At 37.4% G+C, this 19,025-nt stretch overlaps 2 protein-coding genes across 4 annotated transcripts in view; both read left to right on the top strand.

Moving 5' to 3' along the window:
* The window catches only part of LOC129722584 (protein spinster), a 72,754-nt gene that overhangs the window by 41,221 nt on the left and 12,508 nt on the right, over positions 1-19,025 (top strand). For all 3 annotated transcript variants that reach the window (XM_055676168.1, XM_055676166.1, XM_055676167.1), the window contains exon 2: positions 7,624-7,981. In XM_055676168.1, the coding sequence (XP_055532143.1) occupies positions 7,624-7,981 (358 nt within the window). The remainder of the gene's footprint in view (positions 1-7,623; positions 7,982-19,025) is intronic.
* Positions 17,260-18,057, top strand: LOC129722586 (uncharacterized). Its single transcript, XM_055676171.1, has one exon. The coding sequence runs from the start codon at positions 17,544-17,546 to the stop codon at positions 17,988-17,990; it is 447 nt and encodes a 148-aa protein (XP_055532146.1). The 5' UTR covers positions 17,260-17,543; the 3' UTR covers positions 17,991-18,057.

The following is a 19,025-nucleotide window of genomic DNA, read 5'->3' as shown; positions in this document are numbered from 1 at the left end:
GTATCAAATTATGTTATTTGTATCTCGTGTTGATAGAATTTTGTAATTTTTTTGTTATGCTCTTCTGATCGGGAATTCATCAGTTTTCATGAATTTGGATAAATTTATTCAATTAATCTCGACACCATGCAATTTTGCCAAAAAAAGTTCTAATTATTGCGTAACTGCCGTATCTCTAATTTTCAAAGCATAAAATTTTCCTGTAAATGCTGGTAAAACCGATTTCGCCCAGAGTTTGGTCTTGTGAGTATTTTCGGGTAGCTGAAATCCTGTCGAAATTGTTGAATGTTTATAAAACAAGTTATGCTACAAGCAACTAATAACTCTCAACATATTATTTTAATAAATTTGTTGAGTTTGGATCTGGTGTTAACTTAACGTAAAACGTGACAGAATCCAAGTATGGAAAGCCCGATGGCTTCCTGCTGTATACCTCCGCATTGCGGGAATGCCTCATAAAACATTGTTGATTTTTCGATGAAGGGATCAATTATTGTGAAACTGCTAAACCAGCACCAATTTGCACATTTGGTTTTACCGTGAAACCTTTAAAACGTTTCAAACGTACCATTTTTCACTTCACTTTTGAATATTTTACACAAATACTGGCGCCTATGAGTCGTGTGACCACTGAAACTAAGTATACTTTCCTTTTTACACTAATAAACATCGCGATCAGAACTCTTTTTAGTTTGGACTTAGCTGCGTAGTCCCAAATAGTAATCAGGTATTGTATTACGGAGTGAACGCAAGCATTTTAAAGTTGCATTAATGCTTGTTTCGGCACAAAGAGGCGCACTCTTTCCATAAGGCCACATAACGACGAAACTTTCTTACAAGGGTCATTATATGATTATGCCAGAGAGAAGAATGTTGATGCAAATCTAAGTATTTAAAACCTTCTAGTTTTTCGATATTCGAGTTAATGACAAGTGGATCTGGAAAATCATATATTTTGTTTAGGTCACATTCATAGAATGATTATTACCGTTAAAATATTCTATGAGTTTTGCCAAATAAGATCGTTGTTAAATATCAAGAATAGCAAGGGACCTATGTTGCTTCCTTGAGGTACACCAATATTAATTGGCCGCCAATTGCGCCAAACACCATTTCATTACAACAAATTGTTTCCGATCAGACAGATAACTTTTTATCAACTCGTTGCCAATACCTACTATCCCATACCGATCAAGTTTTTGGAGCAAGATGTTATGGTCTATTGTGTCAAATGCTTTTCTAAGATCGATAAATATGCCTCCTACGATCTTTCTATGATCAATTTCTAAGATCGATTCGCTCGAAAAATGTACTACTCGGCTGGTTAGAAGCTTTTCCAGAATTTTATGAAAAACAGAGAGGGAAGACTGTGCGATAGTTGAATGAATCATGGGTGTCACCAGATTTAAATACTGGCGAAACTTTGGCGATTTTCAAAACACTCGGATAACATCCATTTCGAATAATCGTTGTAAAAATCTGAGTTGTAATCTCGTAAAATGGGTCTATATTAGCTTTTATTAGATCTCCAGAATTACCTTGTCCTTACCATGTTTAACATCAAGCTTACTATTTAAAATGCTGACTTCGTTCACACTGGCGGGCCTCCAAAAAATTTATTATTAGCACATTTTACGGACTTCAAATGATCAGAGATGCTTTATGCTTTTTTTTAGATTCCAAAAACATTTTCGTTTTCACCTAAAATGAACACCTAGTTTGGTTTATCCGTGTTTTCAGAAGATATTTTGATATGTTTGTAGATGGATTTTTATAACCTGTACCTAAGAAGCATTTTTCCGTTTTTGTTTTTGTTTAATTTTGATCATATTTTATTTTCACCTTTACTGCTTAATTAAAGCGTTTTGATCCATTATTTTCTTTGTTTTGTTGGTTTGAAGTTGAAGGCTAACTTTCAGAGACGTTTTTCAACAATTTTTAGTTTTATTATGAATTTATTCTCTTTAATCTTTCAAGCCTTTCGATGTGTTAAAAACACTCGTAAATGTAGTTTGAAACATCTCAATTTCAAACCACATCTACGAATGTTTTTATGCATTTAAATTAAGTTTGGTGTAGTTTTTTTCTTAAGTTTAGTATTTTTTCTGGTTAATAGATTCTTTTTTACGATTTTAGATATTAATTCAGAATCAATTTTTAGCTGATTTTTTAGTTTTAGAGCTCTTTTGAACGATTTTCTTTTCAATTTGTAAATAATTCCTCTTGTGGTTTCTGGCTGCTTTACGTTTTCCAGGCATTCTGGTTATATTTTGATTACGTAACTTTCTGGTTATTCTGTCTTCTAGGATTTTAAGATATGCTCAATACTAAATATATTATGCGTTTTAATCCACTTCAGAGCCATACTCTTTTTTGGTTCGTTTCCTGAGTTATTTATGTGCAGTTGTTTTTGGGTGCATTTTTGATTATTTTACTTCTGGGTTTCTTGGCTCTTTGAAGCCCTTCAGTTGAATTTGGTATTTTTTTTAATCTTTTCTGGTTAATATAGGTTTTATGGAAGTTTTTTGAGACTTATTTGGAATCAATTTTTAGCTCGCTCTTGTCTACTTTTAAACAATTTTTAATGCTTTTTTGATTGCTTCTGTTTTTGAAACTAATTTAGCATAATTGATCCCATTCCTGATTTGGTTTATTTTTTACCTAAAAAAAAATGGCTTTTTTTCAGGTATTTTAGTCTGAATTCTGACCGTTTTGTCTGTTCTCTTAGACGCTTTTGGTCACTTTCATTCAAACCTGAAATCATACACTCACATTTTTCGTAAATGCTTCAAAGTGGTTCCAGCTGAATTTGAGATTATTTTGGTTTCGAAAGTTGAAGATTGAAATAGGTGTGATAACATACATGAACATTATGGAAATGACAATCGACTTCCATTTGTAAATTATATGTAAATTTAATTACTTTGATAATATTTTAATTTAGCTCGTAGCCTCAAGGTTACAGAGCCCGCTTTAACAAGCAAATGGCCATAATTTCAAATATAAGTTTAGAAGCACGCTGAAATTTCCAGTAAAAAATCACACAGTTGAATGAATGTCTCTACAGGCAGTTACAATTACCGCTACTTGGAAGGGTAACTAATAAGACACGGTGAGGAAGGGCAGTAGAGTCTATATATAAGCGTGTAGAGAGAAGGGTAAAAGTATAAAAATCAGTCCTTGAGCACGGTGACAAAATGACCTCCATTTCCGTTATAGTCGTTAGAGATGCAAAGGTAAACTCGGTCCCTGGCAACAACGATTGTAACACTTCCTTCTTTTTTGGCTTTACGACCTAAGGACGTAGACGGCGCCGTTAGCGATCTATGCAAAACGGAAGCTACTGGATTGTTATAAATTAAAGATGGTAAACTAATCCCCAATTAGCCCTTTAACAGTGTTTTTTTTGTGCAACTTCACCAGCCCAGATCCATCACGGAAATACGCGGTCGTTCAAGTTCAAGCTTTATGTGGTTTTTAGCTGAATTTGAAATAATGTTTGTTTTTTGTTTGCTGATTTTAATTTTCAATCACTAAATAAATCACAATAACAAACGTTTTGACACTTTTCTTTGTAAAAAATATCCACGTGAAAGAAGGCGGAGAGGAAAGGGGGTTCGATCAATGTCCACCCTTCGATCTAATGTATGCAATAATCGTACTGGGCACAATCATAATAGCGCGCGATACCGTCTATAAACCGGCCACTGTGCAGTATCCGGTTGATTTGTTCTTTCATCGCATGTAAATTATTTTTGCAATCGTCAGATTCAGATTTAGATTTATAAGTCTGAGGATGGTTGAAAATTGCCGAACGAAAGTATAAACAGTCCCTAATTAACACATTGGCAAACATTGTTTTACTCATATCATTTTGAAATCATATCAAATGTATTAAAGACCGTAGAACGATGCAAAAGGGGTGTAATAAACTGTTGCGGCTGCAAACGTCAGAGAATATCCCGCTGGAAAAAATGTGTCATTAAGTTTTACGTCAATAGTTGCTCAATATAGATAATCTTCTTTTGGAGAGAAGACTGCTATACCAAGCTTAAAAACACCCGAAATTATATTTGCATTGGCCCAGACTCAGCTTTATTTACGTATTTACATGCCACGCATTTCTCGCATAAAACAAGCATTACTTGTTTACTCGCACTACCCGCTTCCGATAATCGAAACAATGTTTACGATGGTTGCTCCCACCCTTAGCCTAATTGGTGCGCACTCTAGTGACGCATCATCACGCCACCTTCGTACGATGAACACGTGAGTCATACGAAGTAGTTTTTCGTTAACTATGCCACTGTTGCACTGGGTGTAACACAGCCGCAACTACAGTTACCAAAATCTTACATCAGCTGACACTTTTGCATTTTACACTGCTGCTGAATGCAGATAATTTTAGATTTTCACTCACGCGACGCATCGCTATATCCTTGCAACGGTCATCTGCCACTTGTTCGGAGGTGTGCTTCGCTCCATCATGGCCATAATTATTACTTTTTTTTCATAATCCAACGCAGATACCTAGCTTTGGTTGTTTATTTCGTGCCGATACAAGACATAACGGCACAAGGTCGACTGGGGTGTGTGCGTTTGCAGATAATAGCCATTAGAGTGTGTAAGAAAGCCGAACCTATTACTCGTCGAAGCGAAGCTGTGTTTTGATGCGTGAGCTTGAGTTTTTCCAAGTATTGTGGAATGAATCGGGTGGTCTTGGTTAACCCGGTTCGTAATATAAACACAGCAAGGTTATGAATTTTGTTTAATCTTTTTTTTGGGGAATTCGAACTCTCTAGTTATGATCCGTATTCCTACGTCAAGCCTACGTTTGTGCACTCACGCACAGCGTCATCGAATCTTAGAGTATCATCTGATCAATCATCATCATTTGGCTAGCATAATCGTCACGATGCGACATAGTGCTAATCACTGTTTCACAAACTCAACGTAAAAAGACGCTAATCGATGGAGATACGTTGAGTTCAAACCATCTGATAATATAAGTGTTAAACTGCTAAGTAAATAGATCATGATCCGCACAGTTGCTTTATATAAGCCATCAAACATCCATTATTTACGCTTTCTAAAACCAGCGCTTAACTTTAAATTTCCGAATTGCTGTAACCTCACAAGCAGGCCATTCAACTCCAAGGGATTAGAAGTTATTCGGAGATAATCTCACACAATCATTTTCAATCTTCACTTCCAATGATCGCAGCACTCTTTCAGATACACTAGATTTTCGTCCTAGTAACGTGCTGTTATACTCAGATGAAATAGATCGCGCGCATCGTTCACGGTTACGGAATAAAATTTGACGACAAATCCAACCAAATGATCTTCACTTCAAAGCGAAAAAGAAAAACAAACAGTCCACTCAACCAAAATGAGCCTCACCGAAACACTTTTTCACTGACACTGACCGATGCCTTGACAATCTTCGTTAACTGATAAACTGATTTTTTTGTCTTGGTTTCATTGCATGAAATATAATGAGATGTTTTGACAGTTCACTTCCATGCAAAAAGCGGGAAGGGAGAACTCTGAAAGGATTGTAAAAAAATAACGTTTATGGATGCTTTTTTCACTTTCACTCAAGAGTGTCAACAAATATCAACCCTGCTCCCCAGGACATCGATTGGGGTGTGTGTGCGGCTGCAGAAAACAGTCATTAGAGTGTGAAGGAAGCCGAACCGATTACTCATCGAAGAGAAGCTGTGTTCTGATGCATACGCTTAGGTTTTTCCAAATATCGTCGAAATGATTCAGATGATCTTGGTTTACCCGGTCCATAATTTAAAACTGAGCAAGGCAGGAATTTTTCAAAGTTGTTTTTTTTTTGCGTGCTGATTCATCTCTTATCAATGTACCATACTGCCAAAAAGTAGGTTCGTAGGTTGTTCCTAAGCCCAGAAATTCTATTTTAATCACTTCCGCAAATACCCTCTCTTAACCTATTTAGGATAATATAATTATCACTATTATTTTTTACTAAGTGTTGACATTTTTTTCTATGTCCTTCAATGTTTCTGTGCGTTTTTCTGTTCAGGACCCCTAACAGAGATATAGGAAGAGTTGAGTTTGAGATCTTCATATAATTCCCGAACTTAAAACAATTTGCTATACAATCCGTCAAGTCTACGGTTGTGCTCTTACGCACAGACTTTTCGTATTTTAGAGTATCATCTGATCAATCCTCATCATGTGTCTGTGTGTCTATGTCATGTGTGACATAGTGCTAAACACAAACTCAACGTAAAAAGACGCTAAACGATAAAGATACATTGAGTCCAAACCACTTAATAATAAAAATGTTAATCTGCTAAGTAAATAAATCATGATCTGCACAGTTGCTTCATATAAGGCATCAAACCTCCATTATTTACGCTTTCTAAAACCAGCCCTAAACTTTAAAACTCCGAATTGCTATATTCTCAAATACAGGTCATTCAACTACAAGGGATTTGAAGTTATTCGGAGATAATCGACGACTGAGTAAAATAACTCAGATTAAGAGTTTTAATCATTCGGTTCAGCGCAAACTATACCTAAAGGCAACATACTGAATCTTTTCAGAAACTGTTTCAAATGCATGTCAAGTGGAATAACACAATGATAAGTAATACTGTGACGCTGACGCCACAGCTCCGCCTTCTTGGGTATTCTTGCGTTACAAAGCCGTACTTACGAAACCCAGATCCCTTGTTTGTTTAGCATTCCAGCTTTTCCATTGAATCAAGTTACAAAATCGACTCCGTTAATGTGATTGCCTGGCCTGTCGAAACGAATTAAAAGCTAATTTTCCCTTCTACACGACTTCAACACGATCGGTGGCAGAAACAAACAAGCTGGTTCCTGTCATGTTCGAAGTATTTTTTACATACTCAAACTCGAACGGGAAACACTCCAACCCAACCATTTACTGTCAAAACAACGCATAAAAGAACCCGTTCTATCCGTATCAAGCCCATCAGCATTCGATCGTTGGATCCCTATACTCCACTAGAAAAAAAAATCCAGACGCGTGGGTGATACAAAACGTGGCCGTGCAGACGAACCTTCACGTGGCTGCACTTTATCGACTCATCGGAAATCGAATCTTCGCTCCGTTCGAACCACATCTCGAATGGATCGTCTCACAGTCCCTCTCCCCCCAATTTGCGGGTGGTCCCACTTGATGATCCACCAGCCAGCTGGGATGCATCGGGATAAAATTGTAAAATGGAATCGTTTCAACACTTTTTACATCGCCACTATCTAGTGCGCTGTCGGACTGGGGACTGCAGTAGCTTGTCAGCACCCTGATCCGAAGACACACATTTTATGGCTAATAATAAAAATGTAAACAGGCGAGTGCTATCGATCCACATGCCACTGACTGTTAATTGCGGTTGCGGTCTGTGGCAGGGGGAGGAAAATCCACCGAGATTTTAACCTACAACCGCGGTTGTTTTAACGATTAGGTTGTTATCGAATTCCGCAAGTTTTATTGATCTCTACTGTGGGAAGTAAGCAAAGCCAAATCTGTTTGATAAATAAATTTTAATGCACAGCATCCGAATGTAGTTCCATAAAATTAATTCTAATCATCATATTCTTTGTTTGATTTATTCACAGGCGTTCTGACAGACATCCAGCTGCACTTCAACATCGGTGATGACGAGGGTGGCCTGCTGCAGACGGCTTTCGTGCTGTCGTACATGATCTGTGCGCCCGTCTTCGGCTATTTGGGCGATCGGCATTCGCGCAAATGGATCATGGCGCTCGGTGTGTTCCTGTGGAGTACTACGACCCTGCTGGGGTCCTTTATGCACCACTTCGGGTGGTTCATTACCTTCCGGGCTCTGGTCGGTATCGGGGAGGCATCGTACAGTACGATCGCGCCGACGATCATCTCCGATCTGTTTGTGGGTGATATGCGTTCCAAGATGCTGGCGCTGTTCTATTTCGCCATTCCAGTGGGGTCCGGCTTTGGGTGAGTGTTGCCGAAATTTGAGTTTTCAATGGTCTATGGTTGTTATTTTTACTGTCAGAAAATTTTTAAAACCTGTGAAATTTAACTCCTAATTGAATTTATGTGTAGCGGAAAAAATGTTGAATTTTTTAATTGTACACAGAAAGTGTTATATTAGTATTATATTAGGTATTTGCAGTGTAATTCTACGAATTAAACTATTGACTGTGACGGAGAAAAAATAATTTCGCTATTCTTATCTTATCACAGAGTGATTCACGTTGACAATCTAGTTCTTGCCAGTTTTCATGGTCCGGTATTGGTTGGTCTCAGGGAATTTATTCTGATGTGGTTGAATTAGTGTTATATAACTTTTGTGCCACATGTTCCACTACTTTGAAGGTGAAAGTAATTTAACGACAGAAAGTTTTTTGGCCTAAATGATATCAAACTTCTAATGGAAACAGAAATTTTTTTTGGCAAAACAAACCTATTCGGTCTACACTTTCAACAACGTTATTGTTGTTGTTTTGTTTACACGAACACGAGACCGGACGTGTGCACATTCCCAGAAAGGAACAAGATTAATCAGAAACTCATGCTTTTGGTGAGTTTAACACCTGTATTCATTCACCAATTGAACGCACCAGTAAGGCACGTTTCGATTTTTTTGGTTTTCGCTTATCTCGAAGGGTTATAAAAATGGTATTTTCTTCCCAAATGGTTAGTGTAGTTGCAGTCACACTTCTTGGGAAAGGAACCCCTCCAACATGTTTTGGTTACTTAGTTCATTACTTTGGTTGGCATCCAGCAGCGACGCCGCTAATAACCACAAAGTTATTCTGAAAAGTCAACTTCAAGCTCAGATTGAATGCAAACAATACCTCCAATATGTCGAGGGTGCCTGCGAAGAACGCTGTAAGCTATTGGTACTCCGTGCCTGGAATGATTCTACTGGAGTTGTGGCTCTGCCATTGTCACGACATTATCCACCTTGTAATGTGAACGATAAGAGTATGGCTCTAGTGTACAACTGTCTACAGTGCAATCTACGTGATATTCCACAGTGCGATACATGCGTTCGAGCCTGTACATCACTTAATTGCTTCGACCAGAACTACGGAAGTGCACTCCCATCACCGCAGCTAGTGCCTCTTCCGGACTTATTGCACCTAAATGTGATCAGACAGTGTGCCCAAATGCTGCAGATATCTCCCCGAGAATTGCAGGTATACGGATCGTCGGAATTTTTGTTGAATCAAAAAGCCAGCTGCCTGATGCGATGCATTATGATTCGAGAAGGATTGTACGACGATGTTCGCGGTCCAAACAATGATCGGTTATACGTGCAGTGCGGTGGTTACGGAACATCTGAGGAAGACTTCAAACGGGACAGTCAACAGTGTGTCAATCGATTGAGGACTACATGCACGGATAACTGCACCCTACTGGCACGAATCACCAAGGAGTGTTATCCACCAGGTTCAGGCCTTTTGGGTACAATCACCGGTCTTCTTGGTTCATTGGGACTTTCACTCCCTGGTGAAATCACTATACCCAACCTACCAATTACTGTGCCCACCGTAACTTTACCCGTCACTTTTCCGTCTATACCCGGTGTTTAAAATCAAGTGTAAAATTTGGTGGCTGAATAAATTTTGCCTGTTATTTTTAATAGCTGTATTTTTATTACTACTCAAAACTTGTTTATGCAAATTGAACTTTGATTCCCTGAACATGCAAACAAGAATTCTCATACTCTCTGATTTTCTGCTTAATTTGTGCTCCTTGTAGCTTTGAAAACATTAATGGTTGTCTAATCACAGGGCTGGTAGCAGGTCTCTTTTTAGAGACTTGGTCTATATTTTAAAGCTAGTCTCTAAAAAGTCTCTTTTTTCAACGAAAGGTCTCTAAAGTCTTTTTTTTTCTTCTAAAATGGTCTCTTTTTTACCTAAAAGTCTCTTTTTTGATTTCTCGTTAAAATTATTAGGCGAGGTTGGAAGAAGTATCCGTTGTACTACAGAAAATGACATCACAAATAAGGACAGAATTCAAGAAAATATCCTGAAATCGAAAGGCTCTTTCACCCCAAGCTATTTTTTCGAAGCGACCAAAAAAGTAGTTGCCAGTGTGCTAGAAGTACGTTGCTTTCATGTGATGCGGAAGCAAATTCCAGGTACATTCCGTTTCGTTATTAACCTTGTTGTTTTATTTGACACAGGTTTCGCAGCCCACCGTTATATTATACAATATAATTGCGCGGTTAGCACTACGACACTAAATGTCTCTCTTCCGAACTGGATTCAAACCTACGACGACTGGCTTGTTAGACCAGCAACATACCTCGAGACCAGCTGGGAGCCTTTTATGATGCAAATCCGGAAACTAAACATTCAAAAAAATTTGAAATGCAGTAGTATTCATGCGACCAAAGTAATAATTTACAGGGTGGCCACTCTCTCCAGTTTCATTTGTTGAACCATTTCTGAAAAAAAAACATCAACTTGAGAATCTGTGAGCCATTGGCTTGATCCTCTCTGTTATGGAAAACCTGGTTGTTAGTTTCAACCAGAATAGACAGCGGTTTAGTAGCTAGACCTGCGAAATCTAACCTTTTTGGTCGAGAAAAATGAGAGAAGTTTGAATTTATTTTTAAGTGTATAGCACCATTTTCATTGCATCAAAGTGGTATTTTTCTGATAGTACAGTTTATCAACAACAACAAAATACGTTTGATTTTGTGACATACCAATTATTACTGGAGTAATGGCCGTTTCCCCGAAACGCTATTTTTTGCAGAGGCATGCGGTGATCCTGATAGAGACTCAGCGGGTCAACCGAAATCAAAAAACTCATATTATTTCATTAGTTTAGAAGTGTGCCGGGTCCTCGAACGATCGCTTTTATGAGTATTTTTTTTTTTTCATTGCAAACGGGAACGTTTTTCCCAAAAAATGCACGTTTTGAGCGCTAAAAATTGCATTAAAATTTTTTTTGCGGCAAAATGTAAGGGCATCTTCAGCGGTGGTCCAAATCGTTGTTTTGTTCTATTTTTTTGGAACAAACTCAAATTCACTGCTGCACCGGTGGTGTAAATTTTGTTTTATACCAGATCTAAATTGAAAAAATTTGAAACTGGTATACGTTTTGGTCTATTTTTGTTACTTTTTGGAACAAGGAATAGATCGTTCTAAAACCCTTTGTACGCTACCAATCGGTGGGTAAAATGTCATATTTTAATTGAATACCTCATTTTTGGCTATTTCCATGTAAGCGTTTTGTGAGTGTTGGGGAATAAACAAAACAATGATTTTTTATGACAATTCACAATTCATTTTTGTGGCTTTTCTGAAGAAGAATATGAACAGGTTTGTCGTTTTTGGCTTCAAGGAAACCGACCAGCAAAAGGAGGAATTCTGAAAGACCATAACCGTAGATTCAACTACTTGGTTTGCAACCATCAGCTACCAGGATGACAAATATGTTGGCTATTTGTTAATCGCCATAATTGTAGTGGGACTAGAGGAGACCTTGAGAGGCCAGAAAAATGTTTCTCGAAGACACTGAACTGAAAACGTTCAAAATGCTGGGGTGATATTGCGCATTTCATTTCGAGCAACTCGAACAAAACTAAATGATCGCTGTGGGCGTTATGTTTCGTTTTCGTATTTTTTCGACTTTGCGGGTTAGATGAGCCACAGGACAAATGACAATGACAGCTCCTTTTGATCTTGAAGCATAACTGGCAGTATGTGACCTACTCGAAAATAGCGAAAATCGTTCGAATCGAGCTGCGCAATGCCACCCCAAGCTTGTTTCAATATCCTCAAAACCCAACCAACGTTTGAAGAACTACAAGATTTTGAAAGATTGATGAGACGAAAACGGAAGATGAACATCTACGCGATCAAATATTTTTCGCTATCCTCCGAAGCCCTACTTGTAGCAGAAATTTTTCGATCCCACCAATCCATCCTGAGAAATGTCTCAAACGCTCGGGTCAAACCATCAAATTCATAAAGTCTTGTGGATATAAAGTGTCTTGCCAAAGTAATCGTTTAATGTGCGTGAAAATTATCGTATTTCCGTTTGTTAAATATTGAGTGCTTTTCAATTCAAGTCTCATAAACTGATAACATGGTATTGAATTGTTGAATTGTTGACAGTGTGACAGATGTCAGCGGTTTAAAACAACAAGATATACAACACCGGTGCGGCGAACGAAAAGTTGGTCTATATTAGCTGGTTCTATTCAGGTTTCGCTGGTGTAAATCTAGTATAAATTTGTTTCAAAAATAGACCACCGCTGAAGATGCCCTAACTGTATGTTTCAAAAAGGGAACGTTCAAGGAACGGCGAATTTAATAACGAAAATTAAAAAAAAAACGAAGGAAATCGGTTCAGTAGCTTTCCCGCAATCAGGATCACGGCAAAGTCATTTTTCGAAAAACACTGTTCCGAGATAATCGCGTGTAAAGTTTCAAGTTTAGCTTATGTGGCCGTGGCGGGACGCGCTGCAAATCGCTCTAACTTTCTTCCTATTGCCCAGATCTGTATGAAAATTTGTAAAAATGTTCTCAAGATGTTGTATTTGAAGATAATGCAATACATTTTTTTTTCGGTTTTTTGAAAACTAAAAAGGTATATAACCCCTTAATTAGACGGATAAGTATCTTTTGCTGTTTCTTAACATCTGTAAGCATCGGCGGGATTCGGGGACTAAGCACTTTTTAAAATATTTGTCTAAACTTTAACTGAGCTTTTTGGTTATCGAAAAAAGGTTGTAGTCTCGAAACTCGTCAATCATTTTGATTTTAACTACTACTTATTTCAACTTGCCTTTTAAGGTGGAGCACGTTTAAGCACTAAATTTTGAAGTGTTAAATGTTCGCTCATGCCTCTGTTACTCCAAATTTTCGATTGGGTTGAGTTGAGTTACCCAATTGTGCATCATATACTAAAGCCATAGACAAACAGCAGTGCAACTAATTTTCGTAAAAACGGTTTTTGTTTTTGCTAATAAGTATATACGCTTGTTTTTAGCAACATCAGTGGCATTACTGCCCAATAAACAAAACTTCTAAACAATCGTTTTTTTTTCTGGACAAAGAAATCGTCATCGAGTGGCTCGTCTGTTTGTCTGTGCCAAAACTGGGGCCAAAAATTTATATCGCGGAGGCCCTGCTCTTGCATAACGACACATGTGAGAGTCTATTTTACTTAGTGCCACAATAATCTCGGTGGGTGTACGGGTATGTATTGCCTCCTGCTTCTTTTGAACGTGTAGGAGTCGTTCTAACACAAATTCGGACCAGACTGTATTCTATATGACAATAACCAATTCGATTCAAATCTTCGTTTAAAGTTGCCCCAGGGGCGAGAATGTAAGAGACAAACTAATATAATATAAATTCTTGCCGAAATAGAGACTTAGTGTGTCTTTTTCAAAATTATTACACTCTATCAACACAAAATGTACAATTTACAATCAGTTCTGCGATAAAAATTCATGGAACCAAACTTTCTCCAACAAATTCAATCTTCTCGCAAAAGTGCTTGCACCGAATTGAAGAAGAGCGGGCATGAAACAAAAGTACAGCTTGCGCATAGTAACTCCAAGGTCTTGGTTTTGACAGTTGAAAGATGCGTTTATTGATATTCACCATTGAAAAATAATAATAGCAGTACATCACCAACGACCGAAACGATGGCTCTTGTTTCATCTTGTTGCAAAATTATTCTGAAAGAAGGGGTCCTTTTAGAGAAAAACAAGTTGTTTATTAGAAAAATTTTTTCCTTCAAGAGGACCCCTTTCTTCAAAACTGGGCAGTCGTGGGTAACTGAATTGTCTGTCTGAAAAAACTTATTTAGATAAAATCTGAGAAAATCAATTTTTTGAATATCACTCCTTGTTTTTAGTATAGAATCTCAAATTCAAGTATCTCTATATTTTAAACTTTTTTGAATGTCATCCCTTCGCAACTTTCCTCTATCTCGGTTTTTTATTCAGATATATCAATTTATTAAAAAAAACTTAAGCCCTTTTCAAATGTTAATACATATAAATAAAAAAATATGCAGTTACTTGGGGTACTAAGGCCTACACACCCTCAAAGTTCCATTGAATTCTGAAAAGCTACTACCAACCCCTCAGTCGAGTTGGCGCGAAACCTTTCTCATCTTTATTGAATTCTTGAAAAACCGTAATGACTTCTTTGCTTTTTATGATATTTTTACCGTATTTTTGAGCGACTTCGTGTTTTACTCGGATTATTAAGAACAATATTTTTTGTTGATAATTTGTTTGTAGTGTCGGTTTAACTTAATTTACGGACCTTGAAAAAATTGCTAATACATTCTATTGGCCTCAGCTCGAAAGTTTTGTGTGTTCAAGATATCGAAGTTTTTCGAAAAAAAAATTTTTTTTCGAGATAACAAAATGGCTCGACGGTTCATGCATTTCTAAGACATTATTTTTCATCGGTTAAATAAGTAGGCAAAACTTGAACCACTGTTCGGTGTCTTCTTCCAAAATCTGATTGAGGTAAAATATTACAAGATTTTTTTTTCGAGAAGACAAGGCTTTGGAATCTTACCGCTAAACGAAATGCTACATCGGAGATTGCGGGTTCGTGTCCCGTTTGGATGAGGAAATTTTTTTCTAAGTCTAAATCACATCCTCAGCCCATGTTTATTATTCGCATCCTCGAAATCACATACATTGCCTGCTTTGAAACTTGAAAATCGAGGGTCAGAACCAGTGCTGAGAAAAGTCATTTTTCCCAGCAAAATTCTCCGAAAATTACAGCCAATCATTTTCAATCTTCACTTCCAATGATCGCAGCACTCTTTCAGATACACTAGATTTTCGTCCTAGTAACGTGCTGTTATACTCAGATGAAATAGATCGCGCGCATCGTTCACGGTTACGGAATAAAATTTGACGACAAATCCAACCAAATGATCTTCACTTCAAAGCGAAAAAGAAAAACAAACAGTCCACTCAACCAAAATGAACCTCATCGAAACACTTTTTCACTGACACTGACCGATGCCTTGACAATCTTCATTAACTGATAAACTGATTTTGTTGTCTTGCTTCCATCGCATGAAATATAATGAGGTGTTTTGACAGTTCACTTCCATGCAAAAAGCGGGAAGGGAGAACTCTGAAAGTGTCAACAAATATCAACTCTGGTCAGAACTTTCCCATAGCAGAAGCATTTGAAGCTCAGCGGCAAGTTAACAACAACAAAAAAGTGAAAGAAACAAAAAAACGCAATGAGGCGAAGTTTGCGAACGATTTGGAGATAAAAAGAGCGAAAATTGTGCTGGACTCTGTAGAAGCTTGTCAGTGTCGACGAACAGCTGAATATAGTTTTCATAGTTTTCTAGCACTGTCTTTTCCTTATTTTCAAAAATAAAACAACAGGGAAATTTAGAAAATATTGTTAGGAAAACCAGGAAAAAGCGAGAAATCAAAACTTGATTTTGAGTGATCTTCCTGTTATACGTTTGTATTGCCCTTTCAATGCAATCATTTTATATCCTAAAATTTACAAGCTTTTTTCACAAATCAATAGATTTTTTTTGCTTTTTAGTCTGAATTTTATCTTTATAAATTTTCATTATGGTCACTTTTTGGTCTCTTTTCTGTTCCTTTTTGGTCTCTTTTTTTAGTCATTTGGTCTCTAAAGTTCCTATTTTTGAGGCACTCAGTCGCTACCAGCTCTGAATCATAAAAAAAATGAGTAGAAAAGCATTCCTGAAAAAAAAAGAAGTAAAATTAGATTGGTAAGATGTCTTCGGCAAAGTTATAACCAGTAATTTTGTTCCAGAAAAATATACATCGTTAGACAAAAAGTATCTGTTTTTTTTCCTACGAAAACTACACATTCTTAGCCGAACATTTAAGGTTGTTTGAACTTGAAGAAATGAAACATTAACAGGCACTCGACTCAAGACATACTCCTGAAGTTCCCGTTGGCACACCAAACTTTGTGCTGATATCTAAATCAAATTTACTGAGTCGAGTGACCGTTAATGATAGAAATATGGTTCGAGTCAAAACGGTTCGTGTGACCGGTTTAGTGTCTTCGGGAAAGCTGTAAATAATACCTCTGTTGTTTCTTAAAAATATGAAAATTTGAAGTATTTTTTTATTGAACATTGTACTTTTTTTATCTCTCCAAGTTCAACAACTATCAACGTTCAACTACCATGGTGTAGTTTTCGTAACAAAAACAGTTTTTTGACTTCAGGAATATTCATAATCATCAATACCATTATTACATAAACCATTTTCAAAAATTAGTCGTGATTTGTAAAAGTATACTAATAGCAAACGATATCTCCAGCCCATAGGAACATCTAGCCAAAGTTTCAGCCAAAACAGAAACAACAATTAAAAAAAAATTGGGACTGTCTTGCGATGCACAAAATATAGGCTATGAATTCCGGAATTTGGAAATGTCTACGCAATTTCTATGATTTTGTACTAAAATACAGCAAAATTCTTGTAATCAACAGAATCGCTGCTAAATCTGTTGAATAACACTTCATCAAGTTTCGAGCGCGGAATGCAACATCAATAATACCTATATAAACTACTTGGTAGTGGAATTAACTGAAAACATAACCTATTCTCAATATTCAATTCCATTCTACTAAGATGCTCAAGAAGATTTGTTTTGACCTAAACTATATTTATTCACGTCTTTTGTATAAACATCAAAGCATGTTTTTTCGTGTATTAAACAGAGAAAAATAACAACATGACTTCACATGTTTACATGTTTGTGTAGATTTGAAAAACTCTCAAAACTGGTTTATTGTACTACGTTATGTTTTTCGCACAATGTTTGAGTGCAATCAAAACAAAACATGTGCGGATACTAAGAATGCAATAAATGCTACGGTTATACTCATTTGTGCACGGAAATTAACTCCAAAAACAATAAATATAGCCACTTCCCTCTTAGGGGCATGCCAAAAATAAAATAGATCCGTTCTATGATGCCTTTGTTTGAGTACTAATACTGCTTGATTACATGATCACGAAAATATGGATGCATAACTGTGCCTTTCGTCAAAAAAAAAGCTTATTTTATAATGTTCATATATACTAAGTTTGCAAGTTTTATTTATCCACTTTTTTTTGCTTCTCGAAAGCACGTTCAGAGCGTTCCGTTGTCCCTGACTTTTATTTTCAATGTCAAGACCCATGTTGTTATAAAACATTACTTAACTTCATTCCGGTCAGTGTTGCTGCAGTCACACTCAGGAAAAGAAACCCTGTAGTATGTTTTGGTTACTAAATTTGTTACTCGTGCTAGTATCTAGCGGCAACGCCGCTAGTAACCACAAAGTGGTCCTGAAAAGTCAACTGCGAGCCAAGATTGAGTGTAAACAATATCTCCAATACGTCGGGGGTGCCTGCGAAGAACGCTGGTGCTTCGTGCCTGGAATGAATGGGTCTGCCATTGTCACGACATTATCCACCTTGTAATGTAAACGATAAGAGTGTGGCTCGAGTGAACAACTGTCTACAGTGCAATCTACGTGATATTCCGCAGTGCGATACATGCGTTCGAGCCTGTACATCACTGAATTGCTTCGACCGCAGCTACGGAAGTGCACTCCCATCACCACAGCTAGTGCCTCTTCCGGACTTATTGCACCTAAATGTGATCAGACAGTGTGCCCAAATGCTGCAGATATCTCCCCGAGAATTGCAGGTATACGGATCGTCGGAATTTTTGTTGAATCAAAAGCCAGCTGCCTGATGCGATGCATTATGATTCGAGAAGGATTGTACGACGATGTTCGCGGTCCAAACAATGATCGGTTATACGTGCAGTGCGGTGGTTACGGAACATCTGAGGAAGACTTCAAACGGGACAGTCAACAGTGTGTCAACCGATTGAGGACTACTTGCACGGATAACTGCACCCTACTGGCACGAATCACCAAGGAGTGTTATCCACCAGGTTCCGGCCTTTTGGGTACACTCACTGGTCTTTTTGGCTAATTGGGACTTCCAATCCCTGGTGTGATTTGAAGACATTAACGGTTGTCTAATCATGGAAAAATGAGAAAAAAAATCCTGAGAAGAAAAGAAGTAAAATTAGATTTGTAAGATGTTTTCGGCAAAGTTATAAGCAGTTATTTTGTTCTAGAAGAAAAATAAACATCGTTAGACAAAAAATATCTGTTTTTTTTTACAAATTCTTAGCTGAACATTTAAGGTTGTTTGAACTTGAAGAAATAAAACATACTTCTGAAGTTAGATTTCCCGTTGGAACACCAACTTTGTGCTTACATATAAATCAAATTGGCTGAGCCGAGTGCCTGTTAATGATAATAATATGGTTCGAGTCAAAAGGGTTTGTGTGATCGGTATAGTGTCTCCTGCGGTGCACGAAATATAGGCTATGAATTTCGGAATTAGAAAATGTCTACGCAATTTCCATGATTTTGTACTACAATACAGCAAATTTCTTGTAATCAATGGAATCGCTGCGAAATCTGTTGAATAACACTTCATTAAGTTCCGAGCGCGGAATGCAACACCTAAACAATGTGAATATTGAGAATAGGTTATGCTTCTATTGAATTCTACTACCTGTTGGTTCTCAATATTCAATTCCATTCTACTAAGACGCTCAAGCAAAAAATTATTTGACCTAAACTATATTTATTCACGTCCTTCGTATAAACATCAAAGCATGTTTTTTCGTGTTTTAACAGACAAAAATAACAACATGACGTTACATGTACATTAAGGTCGCTTTTTACGCGGATTCCGGAATTTACTCGGTTTTTTACGCGGATTACGGAATTTACGCGTTTTTTTACGCGGATTCCGGAATTTACGCGGTTTTTTACGCGGTTTTTTTTACGCGGCACGTATCCCCCGCGTAAAAAGCGACTTTAGTGTATATGTTTGTGCAGATTTGGATAACTCTCAAAACTGCTCCAAGCTGGTTGAATGTTCTCACTGGATAACCATTGCAGTTTTTCGCACAATGTTTGAGTGAAATCGTGGTCCCCGTGGTTCTGTGAT

This window comes from Wyeomyia smithii, chromosome 2 (genome assembly GCF_029784165.1).
Source record: "Wyeomyia smithii strain HCP4-BCI-WySm-NY-G18 chromosome 2, ASM2978416v1, whole genome shotgun sequence".
NCBI lineage: Eukaryota > Metazoa > Arthropoda > Insecta > Diptera > Culicidae > Wyeomyia > Wyeomyia smithii.
The sequence above is the reverse complement of the archived record's forward strand: the minus strand, read 5'-3'. Positions and strand labels throughout refer to the sequence as shown.

What these genes read in the sequence shown, in the direction of transcription:
- LOC129722586 (XM_055676171.1), top strand. Translation starts at nt 17,544, where the DNA reads ATGCGTTCGAGCCTGTACATCACTGAATTGCTTCGACCGCAGCTACGG.